Genomic DNA, 18,803 nt, shown 5'->3' on the forward strand with positions numbered 1-18,803 from the left:
GGGGGTCGGAGGGGGGTGGAGGGGAGAGCACGAGGGGGGAGGCTGTCCTGGGGGGGTCGGAGGGGGGGGAGGGGAGAGCACGAGGGGGGAGGGGAGAGCACGAGGGGGGAGGCTGTCCTGGGGGGGTCGGAGGGAGGGAGGGGAGAGCACGAGGGGGGAGGCTGTCCTGGGGGTGTCGGAGGGGGTGGAGGGGAGAGCACGAAGGGGGAGGGGAGAGCACGAGGGGGGAGGCTGTCCTGGGGGGGGTCGGAGGGGAGGCTGAGAGCACGAGGGGGGAGGCTGTCCTGGGGGGGGTCGGAGGGGAGGCTGAGAGCATGGGGGGGAGGCTGTCCTGGGGGGGGTCGGAGGGGAGGCTGAGAGCATGGGGGGGGAGGCTGTCCTGGGGGGGTCGGAGGGGAGGCTGAGAGCACGGGGGGGGGAGGCTGTCCTGGGGGGGTCGGAGGGGGGGGGAGGGGAGAGCACGAGGGGGGAGGCTGTCCTGGGGGGGTCGGAGGGGGGGGAGGGGAGAGCACGAGGGGGGAGGCTGTCCTGGGGGGGGTCGGGGGGGAGGGGAGAGCACGAGGGGGGAGGCTGTCCTGGGGGGGGTCGGAGGGGAGGCTGAGAGCACGAGGGGGGAGGCTGTCCTGGGGGGAGGGGAGAGCACGGGGGGGGTAGGCTGTCCTGGGGGGGGTCGGAGGGGAGGCTGAGAGCATGGGGGGGGAGGCTGTCCTGGGGGGGGTCGGAGGGGAGGCTGAGAGCATGGGGGGGGAGGCTGTCCTGGGGGGGTCGGAGGGGGTGGAGGGGAGAGCACTAGGGGGGAGGGGAGAGCACGAGGGGGGAGGCTGTCCTGGGGGGGTCGGAGGGAGGGAGGGGAGAGCACGAGGGGGGAGGCTGTCCTGGGGGTGTCGGAGGGGGTGGAGGGGAGAGCACGAAGGGGGAGGGGAGAGCACGAGGGGGGAGGCTGTCCTGGGGGGGTCGGAGGGGGTGGAGGGGAGAGCACGAGGGGGGAGGGGAGAGCATGAGGGGGGAGGCTGTCCTGGAGGGGGGGGAGGGGAGAGCACGAGGGGGGAGGCTGTCCTGGAGGGGGGGAGGGGAGAGCACGAGGGGGGAGGCTGTCCTGGGGGGGTTGGAGGGGGGGGAGGGGAGAGCACGAGGGGGGAGGCTGTCCTGGGAGGGGGTCGGAGGGGAGAGGAGAGCATGAGGGGGGGGAGGCTGTCCTGGGGGCGTCGGAGGGGAGGAGAGAGCACGGGGTGGGGGGAGGCTGTCCTGGAGGGGGTCGGAGGGGTGGGGAGGGGAGAGCACGGGGTGGGGGGAGGCTGTCCTGGGGGGGGGTCGGAGGGGAGGCTGAGAGCACGGGGGGGGGAGGCTGTCCTGGGGGGGGGTCGGAGGGGAGGCTGTCCTGGGGGGGGTCGGAGGGGGAGAACACGGGGGGGGGAGGCTGTCCTGGGGGGGGTCGGAGGGGAGGCTGAGAGCATGGGGAGGGGAGCCTGTCCTGGGGGGGGGTCGGAGGGGAGAGCATGGCGGGGGCCGTAGGGGAGGGAGGGCAACAGGGGAGGGGGCTATCCTGGGGGCGCGAGAGGAGAGCGGGGGTGAGAGGGGAGGGGGCTGCAGGGGATAGGGTAGCTATTTATGACAAGGTAGGGGTATCCATGGGAGGGCATTCAGAGGGGGCAGGAGGATATCTGTCCATCGCCAGGCAGGGGGTATCTGTCCATGGGAGGTTGCAGAGGCGCCGGGGGTATCTGTAGGGTGTGAAGTGGTTACTGTGGGTGCTGCGTAGGGCCCAAGCTGTTGTGAGGCCAGGCTGAGATGTGCCCTGTGTTTCCCCTGTTTGGTGCCCTTGGGTGCTAGGACTGGAAGGATGTGCATTGGGGGAAGTAGTGATTAGTGCCATGGGGCTGGGTGCAGGGTTGTGGGGAGAGGGGAGGGGTGCAGGGCCTGGGTGGAGCCCTTGGTATCTGCCATATTTCTAGGGAGTAAGTGTTATAAATATATTTGTTTCCCTATCATAAATGCATTGTGACGCAATGTGAAAGGAGTTGCCCCCATCCTTGCAAAAGAGCCAAAACCCTGCCCCAGGAAAACTCTTCCAATGTGCCCTGAAGGCCAACACACCTGATCTGTGTTGCTCTGACAGGGAAGCAATTTCCAGAGTGAAGGGTTATAGAATATCAGGGTTGGAAGGGACCTTAGGAGGTCATCTAGTCCCACCCCCTGCTCAAAGCAGGACCAATCCCCAACTAAATCATCCCAGCCAGGGCTTTGTCAAGCCTGACTGTGAAAACCGCACTGAGAGTCCCATCACCAGAGCGTAATATCCCGGATCAAATCCAGGACCTGCCAGCCCTAGCACAGCAGCTTGTCTCAGGTTGCAACGCAGAGAGAAACATCACTAAATTAAGCAGGACCCCAACCTGAAAGGGATACATCGACCAAAATCCACCTCTTGCGTTGTATCCGTGACCTGACAGGAAACCAGTGCAATGTGCAGGGCGCAGGGAAAGCGCCGCTAAGCAAGCGGGAATGCAGTTCTCCACTAGCTGAAGTTTCCAAATGATCTTTACGGCTAGCCCCTGGTAGAGCACTCTGCCTCCTCCAGACTGGAGGTGATAAAGGTCTGGATGCTTGGGGAGGTGAGGAGCAGAGAGGAAATCAGACCATTTCTGGCTGAAGCTCCGGAGATTGCATGTAAGTGATGAGATGAACATGCGTTTTTTCACCTCCGTGACACCAAGCTGCATGTTTATGCATCACAGAAGCACACTGCACAGTCTGTCCCCAAAGCTATCTCACCCCACCGTATCCTAGATCACTAACATGCATCTTGCAGCACCCTGGTGAGCAGCCTTTTCAACATACACAATTTTGGGGGGCAGAGAGGGAGATTCAATAGGGAAAAAGTTGCTTTGGATAAATGGAAGCTCAGGATGGGGCCTGGAGAGGGGAGGTAGAACGGGGCGGGTGATTGGAGCGGGTTAAGCTGAATGTCCTTTCATGGTGCTTGGCTGCAGCCTGCCTTCGCAGCCTCCTGAACATCCTCTACCCCTGGGAGCTGCTGCTTATCATGTTGGTGTGTATGTATGTGGGGGGTGGGGAGGATTGGGGTGCTGAAGTGGCATTTGGAGTGGGCATCTGCCTCCCAGAACCGTTGGCACCTATGAGAGGTGATCGACATCCCCCAGGTCAGTAGAGGTGACATCATTTACCTCAGGTGGTGGCCATGGGGAGAAGCACCCAGCAGTGTCACTGTCCAGAGAACTAAGACAGTGGAATGCTCACTCTTCAGAACTGGGTCTCTCTCTGGGTAGAGGCACTCTAGGCAGCTGGATGAATCTCCCTGGGATCCGCGGCATTGCAGGTGCTGCTCTAGGCAGCAGGCATGGATGTAGGCATCCACCTGGGAGCCCAGGGAGGGATGACTGAAAACAGGAGGCTTAATAGATCTGGGAAGGGCTGTGGCCCCCTGGCTGAATTGCTGATAGAAGGAAGCACTTTTGCGTCCAGGCGTGGCTAGGATGCAGCAGAACTCCTCTCAAGCTTTGGTCAGATGTGGGTTTTGTTTTTTTTTCTGGAAAATGCTGATTTGTCAAAAGCGAAACTTTTCACAGAACCTGTCTGTTTTGAGGAAACTTTTCAGGCAGGTTTTTCAGAACTGGAATGGGCTGTCTGGTCCGAGAGAGGGACCTCAGCGTAGCCAAAACATGGTGGTTAGGACTGAGGTGAATGACCGAACCACTGGGCTATAGAGTCATTCTCTTTCTTTGGTCCAGTGAATATTGCATTGTTGAGGCCGGAAGGGACCACTAGATCATTTCATCTGAGCCCTGTATAGCACAGGCCACCATGCCACGCAGCACAAAATGGAACAGCTTCAACAGATCCTCTCTGCTGCTTTACCCTTCTGTCATGTTTGGATCTTACTCTCACCGAGGCTCCACTCATGGGCAGATAGTGGGTAGTCCAAGTGCTTGTACAGTCTGGGTCCAATGAATCAGAGATGCAAAGTGACCTGACTTCTGTATCCTGCCATCAAATACAGCCCAAAGGCTGTCACTCTCTCCCCAGAATTGTGTGGTACCTCCATCAGGGGTCCCTTGAGTCAGATCAACAATTACTTTCTGTCCTGGGAGGGAAAACAGAGCTAGGCAAACAGCCATATCTACCTCTGCTGTGGCCTGCAGAGGAGTCATCTGTGCCTTGTACTTTGTGGTATTGAAGGTAGTTTATGGGTAGAGAATTAGCATTGGCTTTATCCTTGTCCACTGGAGATCTTTGCTCAGAGTAAGCAACACAGTCTCCATGTCATACCCAGTACCTAAACCTAGGTCTTGTCTACACATGAAAGTTCCACCAGTGCAACATGCATCAGTGGAGTTACACCCATATATATCACACCAGATGTATGTGTTCACACTGTTGACCTCTGTCTGGCTTCAGGCATATGCAGGAGGTGACCAAAGATGTTTATATTCTGTAAGAAAAGTGGTGTGTGTTTGCTTCAGAAATAGTTGTCAAATGGGACTCAGGTATGTCAACATCATTGGAACAGATGAGTGGCTTCTGGAGCACTACTGTGTAGAAAGGTAGTCAGACATGTCTGTTCTGCAATATCCAGTGCAGTGTGGCGCTGGGTTTGTTAATACAGGCGTGATGTGTCCACACTGGCCCAGCACTGATGTAATACCCACTTATGTGGGATGGGAGCTGGAGTAGATTCCCTTAACAGGTGTCAAGGGACTCATTGTGTCTTAATGTGCTGCAGTTCCTGCCAACTGAAGGACAGTTCCACCAGTGGAACCTTCTTGTGTGGACACTGGGCCCTACATCCAAGAGAGTCAAGGAAATCAGAGAACTTTGGGTAGCACAAGAGCTGCCTCATCACAGCCTCCCTAATCTGCCTAAAAAAAGAATAGAGCCGGGGCTGAAATTTTGAGGGCCAAGGGGGTGGCTTTTTGTGCATGGGCTGAACAATGCCCATTTGAGAGATGCTGGCAGCTCACCTGAGGGAGGTGGTGACACTTTCCACCCAGTGGCATGGAAGTCAGGTGGAAAAGGCCTGTGGGACTATCCAGCCCATCTCCCTGACCGTGCAGAACTGTTGCCTTTAGTAGACCCAGTTTCTTCTCTCTCCCCGACACCTCCCCATTCCGTTCCTTCTTACCCTCTGGATTTGATCAGTCAAGGGAGCATGCATCCAGTTTGCAGGTCGCCACACAAAGCTTCTCGAGAACATCTAGCTCCAGATGGATGTAACATGTATTCCCCTCCCTCCCAACATGGTCTTGTCATGGAGATGAGCAATCCACACACAATCCAAAGGAGGTGGCTGGGTTTGGTCTGTGATGGATGGGGTGTTAGTTGGATGAGCAGTTGGCTTGTGGGGCAGATAGTTTTGATGTCCCTGGGAACAGTGTCTGATTTGTAATTTGAGAAGTGGGGGGGGGGGGGGGGGCACAAAGGAGACGCTGTTGGAAGCAGCAGGGTCTGATCTGTAATTGGGGTGATGTGATGTCTGTGTCCATGGGGGCAGAGCGGAATTGGGAATTTCTGGAGTCAGCTGTCAGTCTCTAATCCCCAGGCAGCGGATACCTTGGCAGTGCGGCAGAAACGGCGAATCTACGACATCACAAATGTTCTGGAGGGCATTGGGCTGATCGAGAAGAAATCCAAGAACAGTATCCAGTGGAAGTGAGTGACTGAGATACTCTGAGCAGTGTGGGAGGATTCTGGGAGAAGGGCTCCTCTCAATGCTCCTCTCACTTTGAGGCCTTGCCCATATTCTGCTCCCCATGTTTTCCCCCTCTGAAACTTCCCACCCTTGCTACCCCGGCGCAGCTCCATCTGCAGCGGGAATGGTGGCAGAGGTAGCAGAACCGCGGCTTCAAGGCTCTGTTGGCATTCTGAGGGCAGTGTCTGCCAGCTGGTTGGTGCTAGCACTCCCCTAGCTAAGCCGTGCCAATAGCGGCTGTGGGGAATTTGAGGGGACGATGCTAGTGTAGACATGGGCTGGGAGCCATTTCTCCAGCGGCTGACGTATGTAGCTGTTGCTTCGGGTGCATGCTAGCTGCTTGCAGGGGCTTTGACCAGAACAGATGCCTCCAACCCTTACCCTGGTATTGAGAGAGGAAGGGTTCTGCCCCCAGTACGAGGGTAGGCTTTGACCCTCTTATACTGGAAGGAGGCTTTGGGGGGAGATGGGAGATCTGGGGCCTCTGACCCTGGTGTACTATGGGAGAAGGTAAGGGGAGCTAGGGGCTCTAGCTGTGGTGCTCAAGAATGGGTTTTGCACTGCTGGGAGCTGGTGAGGTGTGGAAGAGCTGGGCTCCAACCTCTGTGTGTCAGGAGAGGGCTGGGAGTGGCTCCTCTTTCCAAGGCGGTGCAGTCAGTGCCCTCTGCAAATTTTATTTTCTCCATTAATGGGGCTGGGCCACTCATTCCTTTCTCTCTCTGCACAGAGGGGTGGGCCCGGGCTGTAACACCCGCGAGATAGCCCACAAACTCATTGAGCTGAAGGCAGAGATAGAGGACCTGGAGCAGCGTGAACAGGAGCTGGAGCAGCAGAAGATGTGGGTCCAGCAGAGCATCAAAAACGTCACAGAAGATGTACAGAACAGCAGATATCCTTTCAGCACCCCCAGCTCCTGGTTCGGTTCCTACTGCTCTCTCTTCTACCGCTGGGCCTGAAGGGGCAGTTGCCTCTCCTTCCAGTACTAATAAGCTTACATTTCTATAGCGCCTTTTCTCATCAAATCCTGCAAAGCATTGCACAAATGTAACTTGCACAGCACCTAGCACAATGAGCTCCTGGGAGCATGCTCATACAAATAGTTAATAATAATAGCCAGCCCTGAATGCATCCACATCTGGGGTGGCACAGAGCAGCTGATTAACAGCGTGCTGTAACATGACCCAGCAGTATACAACAGCAAGTAAAGCAAACTATCCATGTGCCACTGCAGGGACTGTTTGGGGAGGCAGGTGTAATCAGCTGGGTTGGAATTTCCCCGGGACCACTGGGGACTGCTCCACCTTTGGGGAAGGTGTGTTGGCATGTTTAGAGATCATTTCACCCAAAAGACCCCGCTTCTGGCCCTGTGGTGTCCCTGAGCACCATGTTAAGGCATCGCTTCAGTCCAGACTCAGGACAGAAGTGCCTCTTTCCGAGTCTTCGGTGCTACGTTCTCAGGCATGTAGCTGCTCTGGCAGGTTTCCTCTCTGAGCGCTAGCCCTGCAGCAGGTAGGCCTCCCCTCCAGACCACTTCAGAGGCTCTGGTGCGGGCATTTAGCTGCTTCTAGGAATTCCATTGTCTGCGTGCAGGAAGGAGACGCTACACCTTTTCTCCTTAACCACAAGAACGTTGGCCTATGTGACGCACGAAGATATCTGCAAGTGCTTCACAGGTGAGGAGATGGTGCCGGGTCCCTGCCTGATCTCCCATGGCCTGAGGCAGCAGACCTACCTGGCTGTCCCAGCTGTGCTCCCCCATTTCCCAGCAGGGAGATGACAGTAGATCCTAGCTGGTCCCCAAGATGTGCTGTCTGTGTCCTCCGTGAAGAGACAGTCCTGCGTCGTCTCCCACAATCCTAGGGATCAGCTGCCACTAAATTCAAGCTGTATCATTACAGTCAGAGGAGTCCTATCTGGGAATGGGACTGTTCTGTGCAAGGGGTAGACCATAGAATTCCCTAGAGCACACTTGTAGTAGGGGGCTGTCTGTTCTGTCCCTTTGTATTTGGGGCCATGTTATCCTATGGGGCAAGTTTTTAATTGCAGGATTTCAGCTTTCCTTGACAGGTCATCCCTTCCAAGGGAAGCTGTAGCAGAACCCTCCCCAGGGCTGAGATGTGCTGCTTGCCAGCTGGAGGCCTTTGCATATGACTGAGAAGAGCCAGCATTCCTTTTTCTTTGCCTCATTTGTACAAATAAATGCCTTTGTTTCAAAGGCCCTGGTAGATCCAAGGCCTTACATGATTTCGCCTCCCCCTGACTGCTTGCTCCTATTTCTTTCAGCACTCCTCCCAATCCTCTTTCCTTAGTGCACCTTCCGTTGTCCTCTTTCTCTCTTGACTCTCTGCCTGACTTCATGTTGCTTCCTGGGCTTGCAACAGTTTCTCTATGTAGTCACCAAGATCTTTCTCTCTTCTCCTCAAGAGCCACCTCCTTCCAAGAATCTTCTCTTGTTTTCCTTCCAGTAACTTGTGCACAGCAATCCTTGGCTTTCCTGCTGTGCTGTGTCTGATCTCTGACTCCTTGGGACAGGGATTGTGTAAAGCACCAGGAAAATGCATGGCACCAAATACCTTGTAATCGCATGGGAGGATCTGATGGAACAGAAGTAGACAAATGTTGTGTGGTAGCCATTATGTGTGGGAAGCAATTGAGATGCAAAAGCCCAAGTCTAAAAGAGTTCAGAGATTGCTTGTCACTCCTGCTCTTCAGGACAGATTTACATCTGAAGCCAAAACTTACTCTACAATGTGAAGGCCTTGCAGCTGGACTCACGGTCACTGATTTGTCTTTTTGGGAGCGGATCTGAATTATCCGGCTGTTTTAAAACAGACATCTCAGCCTGTCTCCTCGTGGTATTACAGGGTGATCCCAGCTGGCCTCCAGGGGGTGAAGCTGATCTCTGTGTAGCCAGAAAACATACCTTAGGTAGGATACCTGACTCTCCACTCTTGGTGATCTTTGGAAAGCTGTTTTGCTGGATCTCTTGTATCACAGCCTTGTACTTCAGGCTGAATTCCAACTTCCATTCCACCTTGCCCCCTTTCCTCAGTAAATACCTTGTGGGCTGAAATTTCCCATGTTTGGCCCTATCCCAAATGTGAATTTATTTAGATAAACGGAATGAAAATAGGTTGCTCTGTTTCTTAGACTGAGTGGCAAAAATACCTATTTACCTTATGTCGCTATCTTAAAGTTTTTACTCAAAACTTGAAAAAGATGAAGACACAAACATCAGACTTGGCTTGTTTCTTGAGATTTAAAGATCAAGGCAAATTTGAAACACGTTTCAATAGTTGTGGTAACATTACAAGTTTGGAATTTAAGCATGTACTTTAGGACTCTTCTGTCCATGTTTTAATCTGTTTTAAAGATGTATTTGGTACGGATAAATTGCTGAAGATTCCCCACTTTACAAACCCCACAAGATTTGTCAATAACTTTTGTAAGCCAAGTTGCTTTGGGCCAGAGAATTTACAAGGACAGCCATTAATTACCGGGCTGAGATCAAAGAACACTGTTCTTCCTTTTTTGTGACTTTTGGGATTTTCCTCCCTTTTACCTATTTTCATTAATAAACCATGTGAAGTTAAAGGCAGAAAATGAATTCGTGCCATGGAAAGGCTGACGTGTCAGGCACACAGAGGCTGTGCTGCACCGGTAGGAGACTTCTTGTCTTGTTTTCCATGTTAAATGTAAACTCGTATGGTGTTGGTGCCAGCCAGAGCCTATTGAAGGTGTGCAGTGTAGCTAAATTAGCACTACAGAAGCAGCAGTAATGTTGGGAATTTCCTGCTTACTGGCTGCATGATATTCCACAAAGCCAATTTGTTTTCAGTTCATGTGACTAGGTGCACATCTTTGGAAAGAAAGGTGTTAAATGTCTAAGATTCTGCAAGGCAGTGGCATTCCCAGCTCAGCACACGCTGGGTATGGGCCCCGACTGCTCCTTTTTTGGTATCCCTTTCTTGCTAACTTCAATAACTAACATAAACTTTGACCTGAACTTGTCTGTTTCTGGGGTCACTCCCTGCAGCAGGTCTCTATCCTTGCCCCAGCTCCCTTTTCCTCAGGAGACACTCAAACCCTCCTTTCTTGCTACCAGAGTCCTAGTACTCAACACAAGAGCGAGCCAGCAAAAGTGTTTCCCCGGGGCCATGTGTTGGGCCAGTAGTGCATTGTGAAGGATGGATGCTGATTCCCCAGTCAGGCAGATGGCCCAGCCCTGGTTGGTGGGAGTGCACAGGAGTTCTCCTGGGAGGGGCTGGTTGAATGACAGCCCATGCTGGGCACAGCAGCCAGAGGCATCCCTTGGAGCGCTGACCAGTTTATTTTCACAGGAGACACCCTCCTAGCAATTCGAGCCCCATCAGGCACTCGGTTGGAGGTTCCCATTCCGGAGGTGGGTGCTGTGTTTGGGGGGGGGGGGTGTTTGATCAGGCTGGGATGGAGGTGTCCTGGGTTGGCTGGAGTTACTGGAAGGATATGAGCATTGCTTGCTTGCTGTGCTGTTGGGGTAAGGAGGATCATTCCAAGTGTGCTGGAGTAAGGGTAGCTGTGGGAGGAGAGGGAGCAGCTGTCGGAGGGAGGGAGGAGCTCCTGTAGCATGCTGAGCCATTTCAGAGCACGGACCTTGCCCCGGGAAGCTTAAGTCCTGTTTGAGGACTGCTGTTAATTTTATCTGGGTACTTTGCTCCCTGATTTCCTCAGGGCCTGAATGGACAGAAGAAATATCAGATCCATCTGAAAAGCACGAGTGGTCCAATTGATGTCCTCCTCGTAAACAAAGATGCTTTGAGCTCCCCCCCTGTGGTGCTCCCTGTCCCTCCCCCTGAAGACCTCATTCAGTGCCAGCCAGTCGTGCCTGCTAAACCACAGAGGTCGCCTGTTGACCACTTCCAGGAGGCATCTGTCCCCAGCAGTACTCACCCGTCCACGCCGACACCGAGCAGCACTCAGGACCACAGCCCGGCTGCACAGAAAACGAGCCCAGGTGAGCAAGGAGTGGGATGGTGGCCGGGCGAGTGGCACGGTACCAGCTAGGAATGGGGGAGGCTTTTTAGAAGCACTTTGGAGTTCATATGGGAATGCTTCCGAACGTCCAGATACAGCTAAACGTGGATTTCCCCCCACCCCTGCCAGAGTTGTTCTCTAGTCCATTGGATCATCCCTGCTCTGCCCTATGCCTTCCACGACCAATGGGCTGCAGGCGTATATGGGAGCTGAAGTGCAATGACTAGAGCACTGAGTCAGTAAATTCCAGCCCTTACCTCCTGTTCCCTGGGCTGACTGGGGCAAGGCTGGCCGACCCCTCGCTGCAGCGACCCCTCTATCTCCCTACCAGCTTGGCTGGGAGTGTGATGGAGACAGTGCTCTCAGCCAGCAAGATGCCAGCAGGTGCTGGGGGCAGTAGGAGGGTTTGGGACAGCGAGTCTGTGAGCGCTAGGGACGCAGGCTCGTCCAGGGGGAGTGAGAACCAGACAGAAAGCCCTCTGTCTGTGGACATGCCAGTGTCTGTTGCATTTAGGCCAGGTTTGTTAACGAGGGGGCAGGCCAGGCTCCGCTCTCAAAGCTGCTGGATTTGCTGGGGGCTGTGGCTGCTGCTTTGGGGTCACGTATTCTGGAGTCCCCCTGAAATCCCTGTGTGTGTGTAACAGATTGCAGCGTTTCAGCAACAGAGTCCAAGAGCAGCAGCGACTTCGACCCTCTCAGCTCAGTGGCCACTCCAGCCAGCCAGCCGGCGGTGTTAGATACGCAGCCGCTCCAGTCATCTGCCTCGCTAGACAGCAGCTCCGTCCTGCCCAATACCTCTACCTCCTTTGAGCCAATCAAGCCAGATCCCACAGAGAGTGAGTATGGCCTTGGGCTCCTGGGGGACCCGCAGGCTGTTGGCACTGCCCAGACAGGGGCTGACCTCTGCTTTGCTTTCTGCTGAGAGGCCTCAGTCAAGCCTTGCAAGCTGGGATCTAAAGGAAGGGGCAGACAGATCCCTGCCCCATCCAAGGTAGCTGCATGCATGGTGGTGGCGAGGGTGAAAAAGCTGGCAGAGATGGCTCTCTGGTGAGACTCTGTTTACTGTCTGCGTTCTGACGCTGGTAGCAGATGATCTATGACCCGACAGGTCCCTTCTGGACCCCATCTATCCCTCCTGTTACCTGCTGGGGTGTAGGGTTCTCCCGAACAGTCCCTTTGTCCAGTTGAGTGCCTCAATCTAGAGGGGCTTTCAGCCATTCCCTTGTGACTGTTCCCTAGTCTGTTGGGAGGGTTCTCCAGGTAACTAGCCTCCCTCTTCTCTCTCCATTTCATCCCATTCCTCAAGGTTACAGTCACACGGAGTCTCTGTAGGGACATTCATCTAAGGTATTCCCACTGCTCTGCTGAGATTAACTCAGAAGCTTGCTAACCCCCTGAAAGATGCATGGGCATCACTTGGCTGTCCTGGGATGGGACCTGCTGGCTGTTTCACACAGTGCGGCAGTGTAAGCTGGAAGTGGAGCTGTATCCCTCTAGGGACTTGAGAGAAGCCGAGCTGGACTACAGCCAGGCACTGCAAACAGCCTGGCTCTGTGGAGGAGGGCTGGGGGCTCTTTACTGACAAGTGGCCCGGATGCTCGTTTCCAGAGCACAGCTCCCCTGCCGCCCTGTGGGGGCGCTGGAGTCACCCCGGGCGTGGAGCTCCTGTGCTGAATCGCTAGCCCTTAGAAACTCCACAGGCTGAGCCGGAAGGGTTTGAAGAGGAAAGAAGAGGGTGTGGCAGGGGAGGCGGCCCATGCTGTTGTGCCTGAAGCAGGCTGAGAGGAGGCGATGGGGAGCCGGGAGAGGAGGGGTGAGAGTCTCCACCGCTTCCATTGATGGGGCTGGTCAGGAGAGACAGGCCATTGCACAGACCCCACCGTCGCCAGTCCTCCGCCCCTGTAGCTCTGGTATTCCAGGCTGTGGCCAGAGGGGGTGCGGGGGCCAGTTGCGAGGGTGCTTGCCTGGGACTCCTGGGGTCTGGGTTCAGTTCCCTGCTACGCTAAAAACCGCGTGTGTGACCCTGAGCCAGTCACTCAGCCTCAGTTCCCACACCTGTATGATGTGCGTGATAGCTCGGCCCTACTGCGCTGGGGTTGGACACGTTCGTTAAAGAATGCGAGGGGCTCAGGGGGGCCTCGCGGAGTGGCCCATAGATAGGAAGAGCTTTGCAGAGCGCTGAGCTGCAGGAGCTCCAGAGGGACCAAGGGAGGGATTCCCGGGGTTGGGGTCACACCATGTGACCTGATGGCTCCGCAAACCACAGGTGTGGGAGCTCCTCAAGGTTTAGGCCTTGCTGACTGGGTTTGTGGTGTGTGCAGGTGGCTGTGGTGAAAAGCATCAGACAGACTAGGAAATAAGGTGGAAGGAGGGCCAGGGTTGGAGAGCAGTATAACAAGGAAGAATGGGGAGACTGAGATAAGGAATGGGTCCAGTGTCTGGCTGTGGAATAGTCTCCAGGGAGCTGCTTGGTTTGCTGAAGGCCAGGCTGGACAGAGCACTAGGTGAGCAGAACTCTGTGTGCTCCTCCTCCCTTTGACATAGACTTGTGCTCCCGAAGCTGAGCTGATGTTCAGGGGGGAAAACATGTCTTGCCCTCCTGGTTGTGAAGGGAGCCTTGAAAACATGACCCAGGTGTCACTGCTGCAGTTTTGTGTTCACGAGTCTGCATACAGCCTGGAACAACCACTCCGAGAGTAGTAAACCTTCAGCTTTTTAGTGTAAATGAAGCTGCTGCAGGGAATGCAGGGCTCCTGGTGCCCACTTTAGGTTCAGCTTGCCATGTTGTCTGGCATTGTCACTGTATGGGAGCAAGCTGTCCAGGCAGGCAGGGGGGCTAGCTCTTATGGGTCACTTCCTCTCTCGTTTCTCTGAGTCTGGGACCCTCCCTCTACAGAGCCCCTGTTTCCTAGCAGGGGGTGGTGTTCTCCTCCAGGGATGTGGGTTGGTGGTTGCCTGGATGTGTCACGCCCAGTCATGGGAACTCGGATGGATGGCAAGCAGTGTGCTGGGAGAATGCGTACTGGGAAGTGTGCTGGGCCACAATGTGGGTGATTTGGGGCAGGACTGAGGATGGGGGCCCTAGGCGGGGCTGGCGTGTGCTGTTGTATTTCAGACCTTGTATGGCACAATGCCAACCAGTTTGGTTCATTGTCTTTACAGTGCTGGAACTTCCCAAAGAACTTTCGGAGATGTTTGATCCAACACGAGGTACACTGATCCCTCCCTACCCCTGTTCCCCTCTGCCTGCCCACCTGGTGCTCAGGGCAGAAGGGCTCTGTCCTCCCTCCCTTTCTCAGCTCTCCTCTGCAGGTCCTTGGCACAAGAAGGAGGCTGTGCAGAGGAGTCCCTTCGGATTCCTCCAGGGACCTGGTTCTGTCAGGCTGATGACTAGCCGTTCCTGTTGCTGGCCCCTGCAGTCTCTGTGCTTACTGGGTGCTGAGCGACCTCTGCTGGAGGCCTCTGGGATGACAGCTGTTAATCTGTTCAGACTGCCACTGTGTATACTAGTGACCACTGCTGCCAACAAATGGTTATTGCTAGCGCGTCAGGCATGGACTAAATCTCCCCCTCGACCCCCACCCCCTTACTAACGTAAGATTTTGCCCTGGGCTCCCCTCCTGCCTAGGGTGACCAGACAGCAACTGTGAAAAACGGGACAGGGTGGGGGGTAATAGGCGCCTCTATTAGGAAAAAGTCCCCAAAAATGGGACTGTCCCTTTAAAAATGGGACATCTGGTCACCCTACTCCTGCCTGACCCCGTCTGATCTGTAGCGTCTGGAACAGGGTGATAAGACAGACCCTGCTGGTATTGTTGTGCACACAGGGCTCGCATATGCAAATAATCTATGGAGTGGGGGACCGGCCTAGACTAGACTCTGATCTCTGCAATCCCCCACAGGGCTTGTACTGGTGCTGCTGAAGACTGGGCATGGGGGTTTGTGGCTCTCAGCTCAGAGGCTGTCCAGTTGGCACCAGGCTTGGGTTAAAAAGCCTGGGGCCATTGGCTAATCCCCCGCAGCGCTGAGTGATGCAGCTGAAACAATAGTACCAAGGGTGGGGAACGCGAAGAAAGTCAATCTAATGTAGGCAACATTGCTGGTTCTTCTCACCGGAGCTGCTCTCCTGAGCCCCTGGCATGGTGCTTCCAAGCCTTGCTCTGCAGATGCCAGCTGGCCTGAGCACATGCCGCTGCTTTGCAGTGGTGGGGCATGATGACCAAGTGCAGCACATAGAGAGTGTCCCGCTGCCATTCGGCAGGTCACCGCACAAGAGCGGTCTCCCCGGGAAGTGCTCCACTTGCCCTCCCAGGCCTGCCGGGCGGGCTTCAGTGACATGTTGTGAGCTCCCAGGACAGATTCTGCCGGGGGCCCATGAAACCCTCTGTGCTAAATCCACATGTCCAGCACCCCTCTGTGCTTTGGGCTCCCACCACCAGAGCATGCGTGTGACACAGGTGAAATGCAACCAGGTGGTAAATCACACTGTGCCGTATGGGCCAGACAAACAGCGCCCCAGCCTGCCCTTCCTAGCCCACTGCTGGCAGATAGTCAAGCATGTGTGCTGTGCCGGTACACAGTGAGCACCATACCAGTGCCCGCAGTAGATGAGTATTCCCTGTTCTGTGCCCCAGATCCTGCAGGGAAGGTAAATGCAGCAGCGGGGGAAAGGTGCAGTTTTCATAGTCCCCATGCAGTTGACCTCAGAGGGCTGCTGGTGAGACGTCCGTAGAACAGTCTCTTTAAAACAACTGGTTTGTGCAGTGTCGAAGCATAGGGTTTGACTTGCGCAGTGACTACAGGATCCAGACAGATGGGGCCAGCAGCAAATATGCCTCCGACCCTCATTTCTCTGCGTTCTAACAGTAACATGGCCTGGGTGCTGGTTTGGTACTGAGGGCTGCACAGTTAAAGTTCCTACCCACTGGTGTGCAGAGGAAGTACAGGAGTCGTCCTGTTTTTCAGTTTATATGTGTGACTTCATAGCTTACTGTTTGGTTTTCAAACATCCCACCAAGTAAGCAGGATCTTGGTAGTGCCCGTGTTACCGGTGTTGTAGGAGACTGAACGACGCAGATTTTATTTCATTTCCCCTTTTTTAAGGAAAAGGGAAAAAATCCTGCATGGTTTTGGTTTTGCAATTCCCTCTTCACCATGCTGAATTGGCTTGGGGAGGGGCAGTGCTTCTGCGGCTGTTTGCAGACCATCTTCTGGGGAGCGGGGAAGCAACGCATCCTGGATGTGGCTTTCCAGGAGTATTGATTGTCCTAAGGGCTAGTTGGTAAAATCTCTTTTTAGGTGCACGTGGGCGCAGCTTAAATCCAAACCTGTTCATCTTTTGATGAAAGAAAAGGAGTACTTGTGGCACCTTAGAGACTAACCAATTTATTTGAGCATGAGCTTTCGTGAGCTACAGCTCACTTCATCGGATGCATACCGTGGAAACTGCAGCAGACTTTATACGTTTTGATGACTGTCTTCATTAATGGAGAGAGACAGTGATCAGACGTGTTTAAAATTGCTTAGTTTTTATTTTTAATGTCTCCCTCCCCAGTAAATCCCCTACCCCTACACATGCAAGCAAAGTCACCTGTCCTCAGTGAGGACTGCAAACTTGCCAAGTTTCAGTGGGCCAACTTTAGCCACTTTTGCTGCAGTCTCTTTTTAAAGAAGTGTTTGGAATATGGTACTGGTACTGTCCCAGACCCGGGCCAGCTGGGGGCGCTGTGGCAGGGACGAGGCCCAGACCCGGGCCAGCTGGGGGCGCCATCGCAGGGACGAGGCTCAACCCACAGTTTGTCATGCTGGAGCAGGCACAAGAATCTTGCAGGATTTTTTGGCCCATTTGATGCCTGCTGACCACCCCAGTTTCCCTCTGCCACGGAGTTAATGGCTCGAGTCCTGAGCTCCTGTTTGTCTGCTCCAGAGCTACCTGTAGTTCAGGTCTGTGATTTGGCTTCCATGATACTGGGAGGAAAGAACTTGGGGGAGGGAGGAGGGGAAGCGTATTGAGGAAAAGCAAGACTAGGCATTGCAAAGCAGAGTGTGCCCCTCACCCTGCTGTCTCCCCCCCAGAATGTATGAACTCCGAACTGCTGGAAGAGCTGATGTCATCCGAAGGTGAGTTGCTGGGTTTTGTTGCCTCTGAACTCTTTGGGGCTGGGGGAAGGGAGGGTGGCTGTCGTTTGTATAACGTTGGGCATTCAGGGGCAGCCCCGCACTGTCTTGCGCTCAGTCCCACCTCGCCTCAGGCAGAAGTACTCTTGGGACAGACTCTGCCCTCAGCTTCCTCCCCTGAGAAGGGGGGAGAGGTAGCTCAGTGGTTTGAGCATTGGCCTGCTAAACCCAGGGTTGTGAGCTCAATCCTTGAGGGGGCCATTTAGGGATCTGGGGCAAAAATTTGGGATTGGCCCTGCTTTGAGCAGGGGGTTGGACTAGATGACCTCCTGAGGTCCCTTCCAACCCTGATATTCTGCGATTCTGTGAGTGGGATGCGTGAGCTGAGGTATCCCTGTGACAGGGCTTGGAGGCTCCAATCAGGGTGGTAGGTGGGATGTCCCTAGGCTTGTGAACAGTATGACCCTGCTTTCTCTTGAACAGTATTTGCTCCCTTGCTCCGCCTCTCCCCTCCCCCTGGAGACCACGACTACATCTACAACCTGGATGAGAGCGAGGGCGTCTGCGACCTCTTCGACGTGCCTATCCTCAACCTCTGACTCCCCGGTGCAGCGGCCGGGCTGGTGAACAGACTGTCTTGTAGCTGGCTTTGGAAAGTCTCGCTCTTCGGATGCCTTCTGTGCTACTGCTGGATGAGAGTCAGAGGGGCTCTTGGCCGGACTAGAACCAAGACGTGGACTTGCGGACTGGGAGCCTCGCCGTAGCGTCTCTCTTCTGGCGTGTGCAACACGGGGTCCTCGAGTTACCTCACCCTGCTGCGTCTCTGTCTCTCCACTGGATCCTAGGCCTCTTTCGACAGGCTCCGTGTTTGAACCTTCCCCGTAAAGCTTTGCCCATGTGCCTCTCAGAGCTTCCTCCCACCCGCATGCCTTGGATTTCCTGCACTTCCAGAGGCACTTTGCATCTCCTAGGCATCAGCTGCTAGACAGCGTCGTAGTATGATGGTCAGCTCCAAGCCCAGTTAGCTGAGCCTGTCGGTGTGCGGCAGCCTTGACTCCTCTCCAAGTAGGGTGGTCACGCTTGGCTGTGAAAATTGGCCCTGTGAGCTCTGGTCCTCAGTGACTCCAGCTAGTTCATTTGACAAGTGAAAAGCAATTGGCAGCTGAGCTGAGTCATGCATTTGCGCCCCCCCCCTCCCCCCAATTAGGCCTTGTTAGTTAAACCTCTGTGCTGATGCATGAAGAGGCTCTGTTCGCACTCCCCACCCTGGAGCTGTGCTGAGGGGCCATTTTTTCTGACATCTGGGAATCAATCTGTTCTCCCCGCCTCACACTTGAGCCTGGGTCGGTGTGGCAGGAGGCGGAGGTGGACCCATTCGGTAGCACTTTGCCATGACAAGCTGGGTCTGTTTTGCTGACGTACAGATAGCAGTGTCCTCTGAGGCAGACCAAGCATCTGCTCCAGGGCCGGGCTTGCCAGTGTGTTAGGGGTCCTTCCCCTGTGGCCCTATGCCTTTGCTTTCCCTTCCTGATCTGGTGGCAGGGTGCTACCTGGTGTGATGCTCTCTCTGTGTCTCCCCCCTCCCGCCCAGCTTTTCCTCATCGCTTGTTAATGGAAGGTCTCCTGTAACTTTTGGCAATGCGAGGTTCTCTGCCTCGCATGCCTCTCTGCCTCTGAATTTTGGTCGTTGGAATAGAAAGCCCCTCTGCAGGTGGTGCAGTCTGTCTCTGGGTTTGCACTGTTTGCCAGGCTCTACCTCCCCTGATTCTGGATTTGAGAAAATCTTCGCTTTGCACCTTTCTTGAACATCCGACTGCAGCTGCTCTCCTGCTTCTGCTGGCCGCAGAGCTGCTAACACTGGGGCTGGATCTAGAAATGCTGCTGCTCTCAGCAAACAGGCTATCCTCTAGCAGCTGTCACCACCCCCCACCCCAACGGTTGACTGCTCCCATCAGCCGCCTGGTCC

General features: G+C 54.9%; 2 protein-coding genes across 2 annotated transcripts in view; both read left to right on the forward strand.

The window, feature by feature from the left end:
• E2F4 (E2F transcription factor 4) overlaps positions 1–17,436 on the forward strand; it is a 19,023-nt gene extending 1,587 nt beyond the window's left edge. The window contains exons 2-8 of the mRNA XM_078848158.1: positions 5,558–5,667; positions 6,435–6,623; positions 7,298–7,380; positions 10,545–10,700; positions 11,365–11,556; positions 16,796–16,840; positions 17,321–17,436. Of these exons, the coding sequence (XP_078704284.1) occupies positions 5,558–5,667; positions 6,435–6,623; positions 7,298–7,380; positions 10,545–10,700; positions 11,365–11,556; positions 16,796–16,840; positions 17,321–17,436 (891 nt within the window). The remainder of the gene's footprint in view (positions 1–5,557; positions 5,668–6,434; positions 6,624–7,297; positions 7,381–10,544; positions 10,701–11,364; positions 11,557–16,795; positions 16,841–17,320) is intronic.
• ELMO3 (engulfment and cell motility 3) overlaps positions 11,526–18,803 on the forward strand; it is a 31,807-nt gene continuing 24,529 nt past the window's right edge. The window contains 2 exon segments of the mRNA XM_073307263.2: positions 11,526–11,556; positions 13,883–13,930. The gene's annotated coding sequence lies outside the window, so the exon portion shown is untranslated.

Source organism: Lepidochelys kempii, chromosome 12 (genome assembly GCF_965140285.1).
Source record: "Lepidochelys kempii isolate rLepKem1 chromosome 12, rLepKem1.hap1, whole genome shotgun sequence".
Classification (NCBI taxonomy): Eukaryota; Metazoa; Chordata; order Testudines; family Cheloniidae; genus Lepidochelys; species Lepidochelys kempii.